The sequence below is a fragment of the Rhinolophus sinicus genome, linkage group LG11, assembly GCF_036562045.2.
Source record: "Rhinolophus sinicus isolate RSC01 linkage group LG11, ASM3656204v1, whole genome shotgun sequence".
NCBI classification, from domain to species: domain Eukaryota; kingdom Metazoa; phylum Chordata; class Mammalia; order Chiroptera; family Rhinolophidae; genus Rhinolophus; species Rhinolophus sinicus.
Window position 1 is genome coordinate 66,399,294 of NC_133760.1, and position 22,361 is coordinate 66,421,654.

At 38.6% G+C, this 22,361-nt stretch overlaps 1 protein-coding gene and 1 pseudogene across 4 annotated transcripts in view; one reads left to right on the plus strand and one right to left on the minus strand.

The window, feature by feature from the left end:
• The window catches only part of KLHDC10 (kelch domain containing 10), a 50,685-nt gene extending 32,111 nt beyond the window's left edge, over positions 1–18,574 (minus strand). Inside the window, exon 1 of one of the 4 annotated variants that reach the window (XM_019751272.2) lies at positions 18,299–18,574. In XM_019751272.2, the coding sequence (XP_019606831.1) occupies positions 18,299–18,470 (172 nt within the window). In that variant the 5' untranslated portion in view covers positions 18,471–18,574. The remainder of the gene's footprint in view (positions 1–18,298) is intronic. The other 3 variants (XM_019751286.2, XM_019751277.2, XM_074315609.1) reach the window with 3 other exon arrangements.
• On the plus strand, positions 1,613–1,869 carry LOC109457991 (cyclin-dependent kinases regulatory subunit 2; annotated as a pseudogene).
• Positions 18,575–22,361: the final 3,787 nt, after the last annotated feature.

The following is a 22,361-nucleotide window of genomic DNA, read 5'->3' on the forward strand; positions in this document are numbered from 1 at the left end:
GGCTAGTAGAACCCTGATATAAAAATCTGGTAAAGACATTAAAAATAATTACAGGTCAATATCCCTTATAGACATAGGCACAAAAATCCTAAACAAAATACTACCAAATCGAAGTTATTTGAAAAGAAGAATACATCATGACCAAGTGAAATTTATTCCAAGAATGTAAGGCTGACTTAACATTCAAAAATCAGTATAGTTCACATTAACAGAATAAGGAGAAAAACCATATGATCACCTCAATAAATGCAGAAAAAGCATTTGATGAAATGTAATACTGAGCAAACAGGGAAAAAAAGAAACTTATACTCACACAAAAACCTGTACACAAATGTTCACAGAAGCTTCACTCTTAACAGGCCAAACCTGGAAACCTTCCAATGAATGAATGGTTGAACAAACTGGTACCATGGTGTACTCACTACTCAGTACCCATGAACTACTGATATGTGCAACAACTTGGATGGCTCTTGAGAGAATTATGCTGAATGAAAAAAGCCAACGACAAAGGTCACATACTGTATGATTCCATATACATAACATTCTTCCAATGACAAAAGCATAGAGATGGAGAACAGATTAGGGTTGCCAGGCTGTGGCTATCAGGTAACAGTAGGGAGCCTTGGGATGGATCTGCTCTATATCTTGATGAGTTGGTCACACAAATCTACACCCGATAACATTGTATAGAACTCAATACACACACACACACACACACACACACACACACACACACACGAGTGCTTATAAAACTAATGAAATCTGAGTACGGTCAGTGGATGGCTTTCCCGGTTATGTTTATTGTACAATAGTAACAAGATGAAGGGCCGGCCCGGTGGCTCAGGCGGTTGGAGCTCCGTGCTCCTAACTCCTAAGGCTGCCGGTTCGATTCCCACATGGGCCCCTGGGCTCTCAACCACAAGGTTGCCGGTTCAACTCCTCGAGTCCCGCAACGGATGGTGGGCTCTGCCCCCTGCAACTAAGATTGAACACGGCACCTTGAGCTGAGCTGCCGCTGAGCTCCCAGATGGCTCAGTTGGTTGGAGCACATCCTTTCAACCACAAGGTTGCCAGTTCGGTTCCTCGACTCCCGCAAGGGATAGTGGGCAGCGCCCCTGCAACTAGCAATGGCAACTGGACCTGGAGCTGAGCTACGCCCCCCACAACTAAGACTGAAAGGACAACAACTTGAAGATGAACGGCACTCTCCACAACTAAGACTCAAAGGACATCAACTTGACTTGGAAAAAGTCCTGGAAGTACACACTGTTCCCCAATAAAGTCCTGTTCCCCTTCCCCAATAAAATCTTTTAAAAAAAAATAGTAAGAAGATGTTATTATTCAGGGAAACTGGATGATGGGAATATAGATCTCTCTGTATTATTTCTTACAATTGCATGTGAATCTACAATATTTGAAAGTAAAAAGTACGAAAAACTAAATAAATAAATCCGAAAGGGAAAAACTGATTATGCTGCTACGGGCAGACTGCATTCAAAATGATAATCTGGGCAGTTGAGTCATTGCCTTGGCCAGATGTGGACGTTTGGTCTGCTGCGCCCACTTTTCCTGTTCCCTGGCTCCCCCTCCACACTGCCCACCGACCGGCAGGATGGCCCACAAGCAGATCCACTGCTCAGACAAGTACTTCAATGAGCACTACGAGTACCAACATATCATGTTACCCAGGGAACTTACCGAACAACTACCCAAAACCCGTCTGATGTCTGAAGAGGAGAGAAGGAGCCTGGGTTCATTACGATTCATGAGCCAGAACCACATATTCTTCTCTTTAAACGACCTCTTCCAAAACATCAACAAAAAGGAAGTATATCTGGGGATGGTCAATTACATCTTTTTCAAGTTTAATGTATATGTGTATGTAAGACATATGTGTATATAGTTGTATTCAGTGAATACTTGAAAAAGTACAGCTCATTCATCCATATCTGTGCACGAGCTGTATTCTTCACAGCAACAGAGCTCAGTTAAATGCAGCTACAAGTAGGTTACTGCAAGGTGTTTAAGATAACATTTCTTCTAGTCAGTTTTTCTCTTGATACAAGTGCCTATTTCACTTTACCTGATACTTTTGTAAATAAACTTCGTATGTTGCATGTACAAAAACCCAAAATGATAAATCTGAAATAATGATAAACATTTTAATAATGAGAACTACTGATAAAGAACACGATCTAAGAATTCTGACTTAGGTGGCTATGCCACGTGATGGTCCTAATGCCTTATACAATCAGTATCTATAAAGAATTTCAAAAGAGAAGCAAATTAATACTGTATTTAGAACCACTGCACAGTTGTGCAGATTGTTTACTGTGCCAGCTCCAGGCCAAGTGGGTAAGTGGAGATGGGGGCTAAACCCAGCCTGCACTCCACTCCCCGATGCACCCAGAGGGCTGTGCCTACTGGAAAGAGGCGTTTAAAAAGTTTTGCACAATGGCACACTTTGGGCTACCAGTGACCCACTTGTTACGTGAGGACTTTCTTTTAAACAGAGGAGAAATAATGTTCATTGAGTATGTATTGCTAGCATTTATATACATTCATTTTAAAACCTCTGCCTTTTGCGTTTCAAAACAATATCTGAACCCACATCTTAGTGCTGTTGTGCTGCTTGGGGGTAGAGTGTTCCTTAGAGCTTCAGGTCTATCTCAAATCCGTTTGAAAACAAAGTGGTATATAAATCAATACAAACTCAAATATGAGTTACAGTGCTGTATTGTACTGTGTTATGGCTTAATTAGTCATGGCATTGTGTGTGTGTAAACAACTGCATTCCTTAATAACAATATTATTCCAACAACTCATTTAATCCTTACTACAACTCTATGAGATAGATACTATGATGACTCCCGATTTACAGAAGGGGAAACTAAGACACAGAGAGATTAAGTACTTTGCCCAACGTCACTTAACTAACTAAGCAAATGAAAAATCTGGGATTCAAACCCATGCAATTTGGATCCAAACCACTCTTAACCACTCTACAATAATACTTAGTCACAATTCAAGTTGGCACCTGCAAAAGTGTGTCTCCTAGAGGAACTTGATAAATACTTGCTGAATGAATGAATGAATGAATGAATGAATACGAAGGCAGTGATTCTCAACCAAAAGTACTTTCCCAACCCCCCAAAGAAGCTGCTCTCCTCTCTGGTATTATCTTCCATTATGCCATCATATTTCCACTTTATTAAGAATAAAAACCACAGTAAATCATTGCAATTGCTGGAATAACTAATACTTCCCATCCCTTAGGTTTTTAGGAATCAAAAACTGGTTAAGCACAACTGTGCTGAAACAGAAACAAACTCATAGATACAGAGAACAAATTGATGGTTACCAGATGGGAGGGAGCTGGGTGAAAAAGGTGAAGGGATTAAGAAGTACAAATCGGCTGTTACAAAATAGTCATGGGGATGTAAAGTACAGCATAGGGAATATAGTCAATAATATTGTAATAACTGTATGGGGCCAGAGGGGACATCACTCTATAATTTATATAAATATTTAACCACTATGCTGTTCACCTGAAACTAATATAATAAAGTCAATTGTAATTGAAAAATAGAAAAAAATTGTTTTTATAAATAAAAAAGGAAAATCTCAGAAACTATCACAGAGAAGCCTAAAGAGACATGATGACTAAATGCAATGTGGTATCCTAAGTGGGATCCCAGGACAGAAAAAGGATGTTAGGTTAAAAACTAAGTAAATCTGAATAAATATGGACTTCACTTCATTTTTTTTTTTTTTTTAAAAAAAGAACAATTGCTGTGTCGGCAACTTGAACACGCACTGATTCTTTTCAGGGCCTTCAAAAGCTAGGATGTGAGCAGCTACTGACTACATACTGGTTTCTACTATATTTCCCTAATATATACACAGGAAATGTATCTTTAGAGAGTCACAATATTGAGACAAAGGCAGCTACAGTGTTTCCCCAAAAATAAGACCTAGCAGGACAATCAGCTCCAATGTGTCTTTTGGAGCAAAAATTAACATAAGACTCAGTATTATATTACAGAAAAATAAGACTGGGTCTTATATTAATTTTTGCTCCAAAAGACGCATTGGAGCTGATTGTCTGGCTAGGTCTTATTTTCGGAGATACACGGTATTTGCCCTCCAGACATCAGATGTTATATCTTCAGTTTTTAACCACACCCCATGTTTGTTTGTTTGTTTGTTTGTTTGTTTTAAACACTCTATTTTTATATATCTGTTTATAAGCCAACTCAAATATTTTTAGCCCCAAGAAGGGAATAAACGGTAAATGAATGAAAATTGCCGGTTTTCACCGTCTCTGTTGCTTGCCATTTCTGTTGTTCAATAAAATACGTTAATTTCCCCTGCCATATTTCATTTTTCTGTTTTCTTTCATTTTAATCTCTTGTCTCTTCTGACATTTGTAGCAAAAAGGCCTACCAAAGACTTCTTTCTTTCTAAAAAAGTGAAGTAATCATATCCCATTGAAAGGCATTTTCAAATCTTAAGCTGCTCTTTGTCATTTGGTTTATATTATTAGTTGTCCAAGTATCACTTTACTGAAAAAACAGCTTGTTGGTTGAGGAGTTTTCAGAGGAATCACAGGAGTTGTTATATTAGGCTCAAACTATTCCAAAATGTAGATGTGATATTTGAAACCAGTGTTCACAAATGACTGAATTCTAAGCTATATTCTCCTTCCTTAGAAATATTTTTTAAATAGGCTAAAAATTTTAGATTAAAAATTAATCAAGATGGATTATAATTCATAAATCTGTGTTAGATTAAAATATTAAATCTGAATCCAACAAACAAAAATCCTGAGAACGCTCCTGGTTTAAAATAACACCATCACATTCTTAATGTTTATAAATAGCAGTCAAGACTTTGAAATAAATTTTCAAATAAAACCCCGCTTTTTTGCACCAGTTTAGTCTTTTGATAGGAAGAATTAATTATAAATACACTATAAATTATATGCATACCAGATGGTCTCTAAAGCTCTAAAAATTCTATAATTCTCAATGGAATCAGGTATGTTCCAAGAATCTTAGAACTTACCTAGTGCAATGATTCTGAAAATGCTGGACTAGCTGGTGCATTTCAAGCTTATTAAAAATAATAATAATTTAAAAAACAGAAAGTAGATTACCAGGTCCATCCCAGTAAGTCTAGCATACTAACTCTGGAGGGGAATCAGGTTCCATTGAGACTAATTAAAATTATTGGCTCTCCCCAGAAAAATGCACATATACTCACAATTTTACATATGATACAATCCCCTGGAGACCAGCCACAGACTCATGAATTGACGGACCCCAGATTAAAAAATAAAAAAAGAATTTAGACCAAGAATGTTTTTATTGTTTTGGAAAGAGCTGTTAAATGTAAGAAAGACATGGATTTATTCCATATTCTGTCAGACAAAACTGGGAGAAAGTCACAGAAGTCACAGCTGAATTTATGACAACTCTTTGTAATAATTAGAGACAACAAATAATTTGACAGTTCTCTTCCAAAAGTAATTAAAGGTGGCCCATTAATCTAAGAAATTGAAATTAAGTAGACCTCTTTAAAATGCAGGTTTTTAAAAAAAAGATTAGAGCTATTGTGGAAAGGATTCCCACGATGGGTAGAAGACAGGGCAAGATGACTTCCAAGGTCTTTTCAATTTTTACATTTTATGATTCTATGGAGTTTTAGAAGCAGGGAAAAAGGAAAAAGATAAAAAATTAATTTTAAAACTTTTTTTTTTTTTACTGCTTCTGGGTTGTTTTCTGTGTTTAAGATTTTAAAAAAAAAGACTGCATGCATTTGTACTCTATGTGGATCTGTGTCAATGTGTTTGTCTTAAAATGTAAACTATAGCTAGAGGATCTGTTTTTCTTAATTCAATATCACCTCCCTCCTTTTTATCTCCAGCAAAACTTTATTTTTTAAAAGAATGAGCATAGAATACCTCCTACAACCCTAGAAAATAATCTACTCAGTTTCTTTACTAACAACTAAATGCTGTATCCTAACTATACTGACATAAAAACTTACAGTAACAATCCACTGACGAGTCAGACCACATTATTTCGTCTTTTCTTACTCCTGGATTTCTTGCACTCTGAGTATCCAGAGAATAACCTCTCTCCTTAAAAACATCCTTGAGAGAGAAAAAGACTATGTATTGGGTGAACGTAGATTTAGGAGACTAAATATGAAAAACAGATTTTTAAATCAATATATTTTGACAATGTCTGATGTACTGAAATTTTGCAAACTCCCTCCTTTTAAGGAGCACCAAAGATGGTAGCTCTATAGAGACACAGAACCCTCCCTATTTCTACAAGTAAAACTAAGCCTCAGCAGAAGGAAATCCTCAAATTCAGTTAGTTAAATCCTTGTATCCAGAAATGTCATTTATTTCCTTTACTACTCATTTTGTTCCTTGATTAAAATTAGAAAAAATAGTCAATTTCGCAAGTGAAAACACAACTGGTTTTTATGGACTCACTTCCCCTCTCTCGTCACCATTTTCTGTTGGCGAATGCAATGTCTTCCAAGAAACTAACTAGACTTGACCTAAGGCAATAAAAAGCCTGTGTTGGAGTAAATCTGGCAAAAAGCAACAAAATATTCACTAAATCACAAATTTTTAAAGTCTGATATTTTAAAAATTGTTTAAAAAGCCTAATATTTAAAAAACAAGCTATTCTGAAAATCAACAACAATTCTGTTATGAAGCAGACAGCCAGTAAGAATATCTTAAATGCAAAACTAAAAAATGTCAGATATGAATACTGCCAAAGTAGATATGATTTCTAGTAAGACATCTGCATGAAGCATTATATTCAGAAAGAAGAGCTATTCTTTACTCGGAAATAAAACTGTCAAAGGATAACATTCCACAGGAACATTTGCATGGAAGCATTTTTTTCTATAAATGCAGAGATAAGTGTTGAACTTAAAATTATAACTTAGCAGAAAAAAATTTGATGTAGCTTTCAGAAGTTTTTTCTCTCCCTGAAAGTGTTTCTCAATATTTTGTTTTGTATATGCATGTGTATTTGAAGCTAAATATATTACCTCTTTCTAAAGCACCCAGTTTGGGGTGCACATTAGAAATTTCATATTCCTGGGCCAGCCCTGTGGCTCAGGTGGTGGGAGCGCCCTGCTCCTAAGGCTGATGTCCACGGTTCGATTCCCACATGGGCCAGTGAACTGCACCCTCTACAGCTAAGATTGTAAACAACGGCTCTCCCTGGAGCTGGGCTGCGGTGAGGTGCCGGAGCTCAGCAAGAGCTGCTTGGGGCTGTCGTGGCATGCTATGCTGCCATGGGCTACCATGTGCTGCCAGGAGCGGACAGCATGAGTGGCCGGCAGCCATCGTGAGTGGCCGGCAGCCGGCGAGAGCTGCCGGCAGCCGGCGAGAGCTGCCGAGAGCTGCTGTGAGCAGCTGACTGATGACTGGCGACTGACAGCCTCAGCTGGGGGGAAGCACAAGGCTAGTAATACCAGCATGGGCCAGGGAGCTGTGTCCTACACAACTAGACTGAGAAACAAGGGCTTGAACCTGAGTGGGGGGTGTGGAGGCGGAAGAAAGGGGGAAAAAAACAGGAAGTTTCACATTCCTGCATCAGGTTGGTGTGTTCTAAGGAATTTGTTTTATGTGACACCAAGACGTTTGTGGTTAGCGTCTGATCAATTACACATCTGATTTACATTAACTGAGTTCACAGTTTGTTGAAACCATATGGCAGGAGCTACTGTGGATAAAAAGAGAACCCTTAAAAAAACACCATTCAACTCACTATCTGGTCTGATAGACAGCTCAATGATCACATCTGAGGGAAAGCTTAGAGCAAATTCGCTGACAGTATCGCAAATATAAAAGGGAAGAGCATGTGATTGGGCTGGATTCTAAATGCAGCAGGAAGCCACTTTTGATCTGGGAAGTAAAATCATAGCTGTGCTTAAAGAAGATTAATCTTGTTATAGTATATAGGCTGGAATAGGAAAGGGAATGACAAAAACATTAGCAGGATAGCCCAGTTGAAGGCCATGAAGGCCTGAATGCCAGCAGTCCCAGAAAGAATTGGGGAGGCCAGGCAGCACAGGGGTGACGAGCAGGGACGTTGGAACCACACTGCCGGGGTCCAGATCCTGGCTCTGCCCCGGGCTAGCTGTATGTATGGTCTTGGACAAGATCATATCCTCTGGGCCTCAGCTTCCTTCTCTATGAAAAGGGGACAATAACAGTACCTCCTCCTCACAGGGTTATGAGATAAGGTTTGTAAAAGTGCCTAGCTAATCATATTTCTATGGTGATAAAACAGAAGGACTTTAAAGACTAGCTGGATGGGAAAGTTGAGTAAAATAAAAAGATAAATCCAAGTGGAAGTTTTTAAGTTCCATAACTTGAAGAAAACTTTAAAAACACAGATATTAAAGGGTAAGTTGGCAATATTTATCACTAGGTGTTGCAGCAATGTTTTTAAACAGAGGACCAGAAACAATCTAAACTATCATTTGTGCGGCTAGTACATTATTGTACGTCCATACAACGTAATACTTTCAGCCATGAAGAAGAATCAGATCAATCTAAATGTGCTAATATAGGACAACCCCCAAATATATTTTTAGGAAAGAAAATAAAAAGGACAGGTATAGAAAGAATACTTTGTGTTGTACTCTAATTTGTTCAAAATTAAAGATAACATATACCTACACGCATATATATACAAATTCTATTTCTAGAAAGATACACCAGAAATTCTAACAGATGATACATCTGGGAGAGAATAGAGAACTAGGGATTTAGTAGGGTAGAGGGGAGATTTTGTCCCCCTTGTATACTATTTGATTTTACCATGTTTATTTAGTGTTCTTCAGTTTAAAAAATTAATTTAAAAAATATGAGGGGTAGGGAAGGATGAGTTCAATAAAAGGAAATCATATTTACATATTTAAGTAGCATAACTTTTATGTGTTTTACAAGCTCGCCCAGTATAGATATTGGTAACAGTCTAATGATCTGGGCGTTAAAAACACCAAAGAATGGCTTCAAAAATTGTTCACGGAGAATAAACAAAGTGAACCTTAAAAAATATACAGGCGGGGTGGCCGGTTAGCTCAGTTGGTTAGAGAGTGGTGCTGGTAACACCAAGGTTGCCAGTTCGCTCCCTACATGGGCCACTGTGAGCTGTGCCCTCCTTAAAAAAAAAAAAAAAGAAAGAGAAAATTTTAAAAAGTATACAGGCTATTAAAAATTAGACTGCATTTTAAAATTCGAAATTTATATGTCCGTTTGTGATTTGAAATTCTGGATATATTTTCCCATGTTATAGTTAATAGAGCCCTAGGCCAGTCCACTGAGCCTACCATCCCCACAATGAAAACCTATCGTATTGTAATCGTAGTACAGAGTCCATCATTTTAGAACCTTGTCTTACTCAAGTTCTCAGGCACATCTGACAAGCTCGCCCTCCTTTATGAAACATGTTCTCATGGCCTCTCTGAAACCAAGCAGTCCTGGTTTTCCTCCTATTTTACTGACTTTTTTGCTTGCTTCTCCTTTCCTTCTCACCTTCAAGAGTTATAGTCTTCTGCCCTGATTTTTATTTAACCTTCCTTGGTGATCTCATCCAGTCCACTGGCTTCAAATACCATCTATATGCTAATAATTCCAAACTTCATATCTTGAGCCTCCACCTCTCCTTTGAGTTTGATTTATATTGAAGATTGCCTACCCAATATTTTCTACTTAGAGGTCAAATAGGCATCTCAAGTTTAACAGAGACAAAACAGAACTCCTGACTGACCGCCCACAATCCTGCTTCTTCCAGTCTGTTCTATCTCAATTAATGACACCATCATCCATCCATTTGACTTGAAGTTGCTCAAGTCAAAAACTTAGGAATCATTCTGATTCCTCTCTTCCTTTCATATCTCACAGTAAATCCTGTTAACACTACATTCAAAATACACCTCATGTTCAATCACTTCTCACCCCCTACACCACTGTACCCTAGTCCACACCACCATCACCCTTTTAGGAGGCCACACAATAGTCATCTAAATGGCCTTTATGCTTCACTTTTTCCATTTCCCACAATCTATTCTCCATCCAGCGGCTAGAGGGAGCTTTAAAAAATGCAAGTCACGGGCTGGCCCAGTGGCTCAGGCGGTTGGAGCTCCATGCTCCTAACTCCAAAGGCTGTCGGTTCGATTCCCACATGGGCCAGTGGGCTCTCAACCACAAGGTTGCCAGTTCGATTCCTCGAGTCCCGCAAGGGATGGTGGGCTCCGCCCCCTGCAACTAAGAGTGAACACGGCACCTTGAGCTGAGCTGCCTCCCGGATGGCTCAGTTGGTTGGAGCGTGTCCTCGACTCCCGCAAGGGATGGTGGGCTGCGCCACCTGCAACTAGCAACGGCAACTGGACCTGGAGCTGAGCTGCGCCCTCCACAATTAAGACTGAAAGGACAACAACTTGAAACTGAATGGCACCCTCCACAACTAAGATTGAAAAGGACAACTTGACTTGAAAAAAAAAAAAAAAAGCCCTGGAAGTACACACTGTTCCCCAATAAAATCCTGTTTCCCTTCCTCAATAAAATCTAAAAAAAAAAAAAAAAATGCAAGTCACATCACTTCACTCCCCTGTTTAAAACTAATAGCCCCCTTTTAAAATAAAGAAAGGTCACAAATGACATGCTGAACTTGAGGTGTTACAGTGGAGACAATGGAGAAAGCAAGTATATGGCTTTCAAGAGATATGTGGGCATAAGTTATAAAGTGGTCTTATTTGCAAGTGAACTGTAAAATAAAAACCATGGATTTGGAAGAAGATACTGAAAATAGTTGAAAAAAGAAGGACGGAGACATAGGATCAAGACTTAAGAACGCCAATACACGAAGGCCTAGCAGAAGAGGAAGAGCTGACAGAGACTAAGCACAAGAGACCGGATACATCAAAAGGAAACCAGACCCAAGGCCAGGGAAACCAAGGGAAATGGATGCTTCAAAATGAAGAGAGATCTGGGGCGGCTGAATAACTCAGTTGGTTAGAGCACGTGCTCTTAACAAGGTTGCCATTTCAAGTCCCACGCGGGATGGTGGGTGCTCCTGGAAAAAACACAGTTACCCAATAAAAATTAAAAAAAAAAAAAAAGAAGAAGAGCGATCAAGGAAGACGGAGACTGAAAAATGTCCACTTGATTTGACAACACATAAGCCATTTGTGACTTCAGCAAGAGCTACTTCAAAGACGTGATGGGGAGGCCCGGCGATGAAGACAGCAACTGTGGTAGATGCTTTCCCGAACTGACAGTAACAGAAAGGGGAGAGATCAGAAGAGATCAAACCTGAGCAAGCTCAAACTTGAGCTACAGGAATGATTCAATGGAGAGAGCGAAGTTAAGACCGTTAAGACACAGGACAGAGAAGGGATAATAATGTAAATTTACTGAAAAGGTAGGAGGGAGTGGATGCTACAACTATTTCTGACAACACTCAACATAAAATTGTACTTGAAAAAAAAGCATTTGGAAAAACCATATAAAATTGTATGCCCTAAATTCCTAGGTTAAAAAATGTATTTAGACTTTTGTAACATATAATCACCAAAATTCAACTCTCTTGCATGAATAACTAGAGACATTGACAATTCCTAACTCATTCATAAGCATTTACTAAAAACCTACTGTAAGCTGGGCAGTGCTCTAGTCTCTGTAGAAGGTGACAGAGAGTAAGACATTATTTTTTTTATTAGTTTCAGGTGCACAAAGCAACATAATAGTTAGACATTTACACCCCTCACCAAGTGATAACCCCCCACAAGCTATTACCCCTCTGACATCTTATATACCTGTTACAATACCATCGACTGTATTCCTTATGCTACTATACTCCACCTCCCATGACTATCTACGTATTTTTTTCTTATAGTTGACATACAACATTATTTTATTTCAGCTTCAGTTGTGCAGCACGTTGGTCAGGCATCTACACGGTCTATGAAGTGATCCCCCTGATAAGTCCAGTGCCCAGCTGGCACCTTACATGATCTTTACAACATTGTTGATTCTATTCCCCATTCTGTATTGTAAGACATTATTTTTGCCTTTAAGAAGCCTGTAGTTAGTAAGCAGGTGAGTTCAAAACAAATACTTGCAATTCAGGATAAGTACTGTGATCCTTTGTATATACAATGGAAGGTGGTGGCACCAAGAAGAGGCAGGACAGCAAGGCTTTGAAGTCTAACAGACTGGGGCTGAATCCTAACGCCGACATTTGTTAGTAAACTCTGGGCAAGGTATGTAGCTTCTGTGGAAGCCTCAGTGCCTCATCACAAAAGGGGATGAAAAAGTTACTTACCTCAGAATGAGGACTAAATAAATTAATGCTTGTAAAACACCTTGGCTAGGGTTAGACACATAGTAACTATTTAGTACAGGTAAGCTATCTGCATTAAAAGAGAGACTAGAAGAAAGCCATATAAAATATACTTGGGTGGGTCTCAGAAGACAATTTGGAGAATGGCACTCTAGGAAGAAGAAATGGTATGTACAGAAACATGACCCAGTGTAGTATTGCATGAAATTGCGTTGTTTTTAATCTCTCCCAATCTACCTTGTTCCAAGAATTTAAGGCAACTAACTGCAAATACTTCTGTATAGCTGAAATATAAGATGACAGGCGTCAATGATGAGGTTGGAGAGGTAGAAAGGGGAAACCGGACAGTTAGGGTGAGGAGAAAAAACCAACAAGACTTCGTGATCAATTAGATAAGGGGTGAGGAAAAGGACAATCAAATGTGAGTCCCAGGTTTCTGGGTTGAGTCACTAAATTGATGTGATAGACATTAAATCAGTCAGGATAAGAAGCACAGAAGGGAGAGCAGGTTTGGCAGGAATGATGAAGAAATTGTTTTTGGACATGTTGAATTTAAGGTACTCATCAGTCAGTCGGATGGCAATGTCTAATAGCCATTGGCAAAGAGGCCAAGACAAAGAGGTCTGGGTTGGAGACAGATTGCGCGTTGTCAGGATATCATGCTATCAGCCAGGGAAACTATAAGAGTAAGAAAGAAAAACAAACAAACAAACAGATACAGTCTTGGATACCAATTTTAAGGGGCAGATAAAGGAAAGCTAATGAGAAGTTCAAGAGATAAAAGGATAAAAAAGAGCTCTTTAAAAACAGACCCTTTAAAAATAATCAGTATGTATTGCCAGGCTCTTCTGAGGAGGTAGTTAAAATCAAAATCTAGAGAAGTTTGGTAAGATGAAGACTAAGAGATATCTAAAGGGTTTAGCAATTATGAAGTTACTTAGCAAGAGTACTTGAGTAGAACAATAGAGGCAGAAGAGAGACTGCAAAAGATTAAAGAGAGAAAAAAGTTATTAAAAAAACAACAGAGTCTATTTTTCCTAACAGTTTGGGTGTGAGGCAGAGAAGTAAAATAGCACATCAGCTAGGAAAAAACCTAAGAGGTTATTCATATGATAAATTGAAGAGAAACAGATTCTCCCTGCTGAAGTAACAGAAAACATACAACTACAAAAATTTTTTTAAATTTCTGCCATAAAAATATACCATAAACAAAGTCAAATGACAAATTGCGAAAAATATCTGCAACACATATCAAAAACGAAAAACAAATTCCTTAAAAACAGAGTTCCTATAAACCATATTAAACATGCCAACAGAGATATGAACAAAAAATATAACCAGATGAATAAAAAATATAAGCAGCTGCTATAAATAAAAAAATATGGTTCTCACACCTACTGAAAAGATGAATAATAATATAACTATTAAATTGGCAATTTAAAAATGTTTGATAACCCACTCTGTTACCAAGGGAATGGGAAACCAGCACTCCCAAAACCGATAGAACATAAACTGGTACAACCTTTGCGGAGGGCAGTATCTATCAAAATTTAAATAGTACATATATCCTTTGACCCCACAATTGTACTTCTAGGAATTTATTCTAAAGACAGGCTCACTCATGTGCAAAATTATATATGTACAGGGACAGTCATTGTATCATCATTTGTATTAGCATGACTGTAAACATTTTAAGTGCCCATTCAAAAGAAATGCCACCATTTCTCCCCCTCCCCACCACCCCACATCTTTCTGGAAAGGATACACAGGAAATTTATAGTTGGTTGCTTCTAGAGAAGGAAGCCAATTAGCTGGGGTCAAAGGCAGGACAATTTGCCTTTTATCATATGTTCCTTTGTACTATTTGAATTTTATATCCTGAACATATATCGCATTTAAAATTTTTAAGTAAGATTTCAATATTATTTTTACCCAGTTTTGCCAATTGTTATATTTTCCCTCCTCTTTGTCAATTTTCCAGTTCCTACCATGTTTTTTTTTCACCTGTTTTCCCAATTAATGCTGTACATAGTATTTAATTAAACTCACATAGTTAAATCACAATAGTAACTTGGGTTCCATTATTCCCATGATCTCCTTGCCCCTGAGCTCCACCTCTGCATCCCTACTCTACAAAAAGCACTGTTCTTTACTTTGTGAATGGAGATTATGAATTAGTAAAAACCCAGGACCAAGAAGCTACAAATTTCTTGGCCTATGGGGCAAACAGATAATCACTACTGTATTTCAGAAGACAGCAAAAACTCAAGAAGCTGCTCAAATAAGGTCTCAGAAAATATCATTTGTGCTGTCACCATAGAGGCAGAGTCTAGTCCATTATTTTTATATTTAAGAACTTGCTTTTATCCATTTGTCCAGAGTCAATAGAGCTGTAGAGGACTGAACTACACTAATCAATCAAATCCACAAGAAACTACTTACTTACACATAATGCCAACGTATTTACAATTTTAAAAATATATGTGTACATTTATAAGTACATGTGTATATACATATATACTTGAAGTGTGTGTGTGTGTGTGTGTGTGTGTATAGTGCCAAAAAAATACACATTTTAAGAAAGGAAAAAGCTATTAAAATTGTAATACTCAATATATACCGATAACAAAAGATGAATACAAGTCACGTTTGACTCTGCAATTACAAGAGGTACTCAAAGTGGTTACCATCAGCATCCAAACACTTCTGATTACGGCGAACTACTGCTTGAGCAACGTTGACCAAAGTGTCCACTTGTATACATCTTTTTGGCACCCCTGGTATATATATCTCAATAGTATCAAATCGTGCATATCAAGGAATCACACACAAATGGTAAGTATACCAAGGAAAACCACATGGTGCTATGAGTGTGTATAGGGAGAAGAGAACAAATCAGAAGGTCAGAGAAGGCTTCCTGAAAAACACAGTGTGATCAAGCTGAGATCCAAAGCTTAAAAAAAAAGAGAATAGAATGAGGAGTAAGAGGGTTCCTGATGACGGGATAGCATATGCTATGGCCCTGTGGCAGACGGGCCATATGTCTAAGGAGGCGGGAAAAGATCAAAGAGCAAGACCATATGAGGTGGATTAACTAGATGAGGGGGGCCAGACCATGTAGTGCCTTTCAGGTCATGTTAAGGATTTTTGCTTTATCCCAAGAGCAATAAAAAGCTAGTAAAGGATTGTAAGCAGTGATAGGAACAGATTTGTGCTTGCAAAAGATCAGTATGCTATAAGAATTGCACAAGCGGTCTGTTAGCTCAGGTGGTTAGAGTGCGTGCCCTTAACAACAAGGTTGCCGGTTCGATTCCCACACGGGCAGGTGGGCTGCGCTGCCCAACCCCCAACTAGATTGAAAGCAACAACTGGATTTGGAGCTGAGGGGTGCCCCCCACAACTAGATTGAAAAGAGCTGATGGGTCCTGGAAAAACACACTTAAATAAATAAAAGTAAAAAAAAAAAAAAAAAAAAGCTTTGACTCTGGAGCCAAAATGTTAAAAAAATAAAAAAATAAAAAAAATTGCAGGCAAGAGTAGAAGCAGGAAGACTGCTTAGAAATCTACTGCAGAACACCTAAGTGAGGGATGATAGCAGCAGCATCTGGACTGGAGTTAGATCAGAAATAAAACAGGACTTGGTGATTGATTACACCTGAAATGCAAGGGAGAGGAAAATGTTAAGGAGGATGCCCAAGTTTCAGATTTGCATAACTGCATGGATAATGATGCTATCGCTGAAAGAGAGAGAAAACCGCACTCCAGGGGGACCAGATTGTTTTGTTTCATTAAAGGCTGGATAGAGATGTGCAAAAAGAAAGAAAGGGATGTGGGCGCTCGGTATCTGGAAGTCTTGGTAGAAAAAGATGAAAAATGGAAAATGGGATTAGAGTTCGAGAGAGAGAACGTTAGCTACAAAAACTTAATTTCTTTTTTCACCTCCAGGGTCAACCATAAAACATGTCTAGACATTTCTATCCTTCCCCATTACCTAAAATCTTTTTAAACATCTCAAAATAAAACCGTTCAATCAAGGGGGGAAGAGGAAGCTTAAAATGCAATACTTAGGTAAATAAAGCATTGGTGTGAAAGAATTTCACAGTATATATTGAGATATCAGATGTTCCCAATTCTGAGGGTGAAGAAAAGACGGAGGCTGCCTACTTAGGGAAGGAAGAATGAAGTGCCAGTCAAGGAAAGAAGAAAGCTGAAAGAAGAAGCTGATGACCCCACAGCATGAATTTTCAGTTTAAACACGTTTATCTTTATCTCTGGACAAACGGCTGTTCTTGGCCTTGTGTGCTAAGGGAATGCACAAATAATAGCTCCACAACGGAGCCCCTTATGAGAAATCACGGCTTCCACTGCCATCAGGTGGTGGCAGTGAGCAAGTGCACCAACCAGTGTGTTGGAGCCTGGAAATGCCTACATGAAGCCCATAGTATAATTAATCTAAGGTCAAAGACCTAAAGATTGCATTAGTAGAGAGCAAGCTGGTGATGGTCTTTGGTAAGAGATTTATCTCCTAATCTGTCAATACACAAAAATATAAGTTTTTGCTATTAATTTGGGATAAGAAAAAAAAGACTTCGTTTTTGTTGTTCTTTTTCATGTTGAAGATCACATATTTAGCAATTCTAGAATACCCAGTCTGATACTATCCTCTCAAACCCAAATCCTGGTAAATTACACATTTGACTATTTAAAACGGCTTCAATGTTAATTTTAATAGCGCATCAAATGCGTTATTGGGCATTTCTAGCACACGTCAATAACCTCATCACAAACATAAGCAACTGTTTCATAAGAAAAATTAATTTACCTTCAAATTAATCAAATAACAATTTTTGACTTCTCAGAAATATAAGGCACGGTAGTAAACACAATTCAAAAACCATCATGTTCTTAAAACTCATCAGCTAAACAAATGTATCACTGATAAAATGTTCAACATTATTCACAAAAAAACATGGTGAACGATTAACACATCATTCCAGATAGTTCTCTTCATGATAAAAATAAGCTTGCCCAATTAATATGTGACATTCTGTGCAATATTTACTTCCCTACCTTCCTTCTACTACTGAATATTCTACTGAATATTCACTTACAAATGTAGCTCTTTACAATTGTCTGCACACACATATCGATTTGATTTGTCTTTGTTTTTTAAGGCATCTGAACTCGAGGATAGGGAATTGTAGGCCAAAACGTGAAATAATCACATTGGGTACATTTTTCCAATTCTCAACCAGCTGTTTTTATGTCGTAGAGCATAATTTTGTCACTAAATACATTCTCGATCTTCATTTTCTCTCCTTAAAATCCAGACACACTATCCATTCTGTCTCTGAATATTCCAAAATATTACTCATTCAACTAGTTTCCCCTAATTCTCTTGGCTCTGTTTCAGCCACCTCCCAGCAATCCCCCACCCCAATCCTCCTTTCTTGTTTCAGAATGCCTAACTCTAACTCGGGATGGTTTTTACAAAAATCACTCTGTGGAATGCTCTACCCTCTTCTCTCCTCAATTCAGCACCCTTTTAATTTCCACTGGTAGGCGCCAATGTCTTTCGTTTACAAGATCAAACTGCGGAAGAGGACGAGACTGGGAACCGAGTAAGCGAAACATTTGGGAATGTCAATGAGACAGTGGCCTCTCCTTTGAAAACACAACTCTCTACACAGAGCTTCCAAGAGAGCAAAAATACTTTTTTTCGCTGTGCTCCTCCTTTTCCCTCCTGACCTCAAAGACACCTTTCCTTTTCTCTAAGCCCCAGTTCCTGAGCTATGCGTGGGGCCTGCCTTTCCTCCTCCCAAGGGAAAGAAAGCCAAAGATAAAAGAAAAGGTAGCAGTCACCTTCCCGCCCCGTGCGCAAGCAGTCAGGACCACGTCCCACGACTCACCTGGCAGGTGCGGCCGCCCGGAGAGTTGCACGAAGCGGTTGAGCTGGCCAGTCCCCCGACCCCCGCTGCCCCCACTGCCCCCGCCGGCCCCGCTACCTCCGCCGCCGCTGCCACTGCCCGCGGCGCCTCCTCCCCTCCGGCGGTTCCTGTCCCAGCCCTGGGCGGCCGACATGACCCGCTAACGATTGCCGCAGCCGCGTCCCGGCAGACCCTGGCCCGCCGGCACTAGCCGAGCCTCCTTCCTGGGCTCCTCTAGAGACCCGGGAGACAGGGGAAGGGGGAGCGCCCGGTCTTCGCCATTGACCAATGACTGGCTGACTTGGTGACAGGCAGCCAATGGCCAGTTGCCTTCTTGCCTGGTGGAGGGAGGCGGGGAGAGACGTGGTAACCATAGCTATGGCTAAAAAAAAATGGGGGAGAGAAAGGCAGAAGCAGTTACTCCTCGCTCGCATCCACCGCGCTAAGCAAGCCCGCGTCGCATCGAGTCCTGCGGATCAGGCGGGCCAATCGAAGGCCGAGTGAGAGAGGCCACGCCTGCAGAAAGAGCCCCGGCGGTAGCCAGTACTTCAGGCACGTTCAGGGTTCAGGAAGTCTTACCCATAAATACCGAAATCAGGAATAGGATATGCACATAATACGCACAGGTGGGAACAATACAGTGTCCTGCCAGCTTTGCAGACTGAGATTCCTTTTCCTGACCGTTGACAAAGGGCTTTCTTGGAGGGAGAAAAATCCAGGGGTGGAGTCAAAGCTTAAATGTAAGGAGGTAGTCCTGGGTTTCATTTCTCGTCTTTAAATCGACGGGATGAACTCCTCCCTAATTCAATATAAGCCACGTGCCAAGCAAAACCTTGTTAACAAACATGGAACAATTCAAGCTCACCAGTCGTCACAAAACACAAATTAAGAACCCCAATGAGAAACCATTTCTAACTCATTACGTTAGTAAAGATTTTTAAAGTAACACCCAGCAGGGAGTAGAGTGCCAAGAGAAAGGTGTTTTCATAGGTGACTGATGGCTCTGTAAATGTTTTTTTGTTCAATCAAACCCCTTTTGTTCGTAGAAATTTTGAATCAGCTTAAAGACAGAAACAGGTATAGAACTTCAAGGTCGAAGGAAAACGTAGATGTACAGACCAGGAATTCCCATTGTTCCAAAATCAAACAGAAAATTTGGCTTTGAACTTAGTGAGCGCGGTGCAAAGTGGGAAAACACAGATTGTTCATTGATGTTTATGAATGATAAGGGGAAAGCATATAAATTCCGCAAGACAAAACTTTTCAAGGTTCTTAGATCTGGTGGCTTCTTTCCTCCTCACCCCGCCCACCCCGTGATGTTTCCTATGGGAGAACCTTCTGCGATGAGGAGGAAAAAGAGAAAATCTGCTGGAGGATGCACACCTCTTGGTGCAAATTTCTTGTCGCCACTGACCCCGCCTCCTTATTTTCCACTTTAATCCCTGTGGGCAGGTGTTTTACCCATTAAGCACTATAACGCATTGCTTACGAAAATATTTGAGACCTGAAAAAGTCTATGGCTCTAAAATATAAAAATCAAAATTAATAAATATTAATTTTCTGAAGAAACACTACCATTGAATAACCAAATAGTAAAGGAAATTTTCTTTTTACTGGAGTAAGTAGTCCAAGTAATAAAGAGTGAATGATAGAACATTACCATTTGTAATCCTTAATGAATTCTGAGATCAAGCCATTGAGCACCAACCACTAACATCACAAAATAAAAGATGAGATGTATCTGTAGAACATAAACATGACTATGAAGTAAGTAGTCTTGTAGAAAAAATTTGAACCTGAATCTCAACAGACATCTATATCTAATTACCAATTTACAGAAAATACAGAGGACAAAGAAACATTTTAAAAAATACCACAGAGATGTGAACAGCAAAATCCAGACTATGGGAGTTGTACAGGATAAATAAGCAAGTTTCTGCAACAAAAAAATTGCAAGGAAAAAGAGGGATTTGGAGGGGAAAATCTATAGATTAAAAAGAGACTTGTGAAGGTTGTATAACTGTGAACATACTAAAAATCATTGAATAGTAATGGTTGCACAACTTAGTAAATATATTAAAAACCACTGAAGTATATACTTGAAAAAAAGGTGAATTTTATGGTATGTGAATTATATCTCATTAAAATTTTTTAAAATAATACAGGAAAGGAGAAGTGGAAGGGGAGCTAGATGAAATAACATTAACCATAAGCTGAAGCTGGGTGATAAATACATGAGAACTGTTCATTATACTGTTCTGCCTACCTTTGTGTCTATTAGAAGTTCCTCATAATATAAAGGGGAAAAAAAGTCTACAAAAATAAGATTATATTAATATTAACCGATCAACTGACAACTAACTCATATAGGTTTTTATATATGTAATCAATTTTAATTTTCAGAAACAAAACGTAAGCTTTATTCTTACTAAATTTAAAGTTACTAAATTATTTTAAAAGCTTTTTAAAAAGGTTACAGCCAAATTTTTTAACATGGAATGTGGGTATACTTTGATTAGGTATTGACATGATTTGGAGAGGGACCTTCAAAATAAGTGCATGCAAACAATATGTACCAGCTAACATGATGTAACATGAAGTACAAAATATCACCTATGAAGTAATAATGCCAAAACCGTGAATTTGAATCTAATCAATATTTAGGCTATAACGTCCAGTTACAGGAACTTTCCGAGGACAAAGGAACAAGTTAAACGACATATGAAACAATCAAACACATGCAGGGGACAATCTCCACAATGTCTAGCCTGGCCTTGTCAATAAGTCATGGAAAACAAAATGGGAGGGTGGTAATCCCTAATGAAATAACAGATCCAGGCCATGATAATCGATGGCTCCTAGCATAACAAAAAAGAACACCCAGACATTTCGTATCTGCTGACAGAAGTACACACAATTATCATGAAGGAGTCTTACCAAAAAAACAAATCTGAATAAGTCAAACTTTTAACTACCAGTTTACAGAAAATTAAAAAGGACAGAAAATTTGTTAAATAATTATCTTGAGGATGTAATCTGCAAAATATGTAATATAGAAAACTATGGAATAAACAGCCTATTTTCTTTAACATTGTATTTCAAGGAGAACAAGGAAAAGGGAACCTGCAGGTTAACAGAGTTTTAAGAGCACAGCAACCAAACGCAGTATTTGGGCCTTGTTTGCATTTTGATTAGAACGAGCCGACTATTTTTTTAATGGGTGATTTGGTTTGGCTATTGGATTATATTCAGAAATCATTGTTAATTTTTTTAGGTACTGTGGATTTTTATTTAATGAGCTCTTATCTTTTAGAGAATCATACTGAAATATTTACAGATAAAATGCTGTATCTAGGATTTGCTTCAAAATCCAAGAAGGAGGCATAGGAGATAGGATGAGAACGTAGACGAAACAAGGATGGTCATAAGTTGATGTTCAGTGTAGCTGGTTGATGGGTACTTGGAGTTCATTGCTCTATTCTCTCTCTTATATATATTTGAATTTTTCTCTCATAAAGTGTGTTTTTTTTAGTAATTTTTAAAAGAACAATTCCAGATTGAAGGAAATTTACAACAAAATACGTGTGGTCCTCTTGAACAAATCAAACTTAAAAGACACCTTCAGGACAATTGGAAAAATTGGACTTGAAAGGTTATTAGAGAATATTGGAGAATTAACGTTATATTGATTAGGTGTGATAATTATATCAAGAATGTATAAGAAAATCTATTTTTTAGAGATGCATAATAAAATTTTAAGAATGAACTATTGTAATGTCTTGAGATAGCAGGGCCCGCTCTACCAGCCTGAGGCTTACCCATGAAGATGACATGACCAGCGGTAAGGATGCACAGTTCACACTAACTCAGAAAACAAGTCAGTCAGAATTAGCTAGTCTGCATTGAGGATATTTTCCAGGAAATTCTATTTTGTGAATGTTGAATATATACAACGATTCAAACAAATTTCCAGAATTGTTTTCCAGCAGATTCTATAATTACAACCTGTAATGCAGTGAGGGAGGAAAGGATTGAGGAAGTGTTG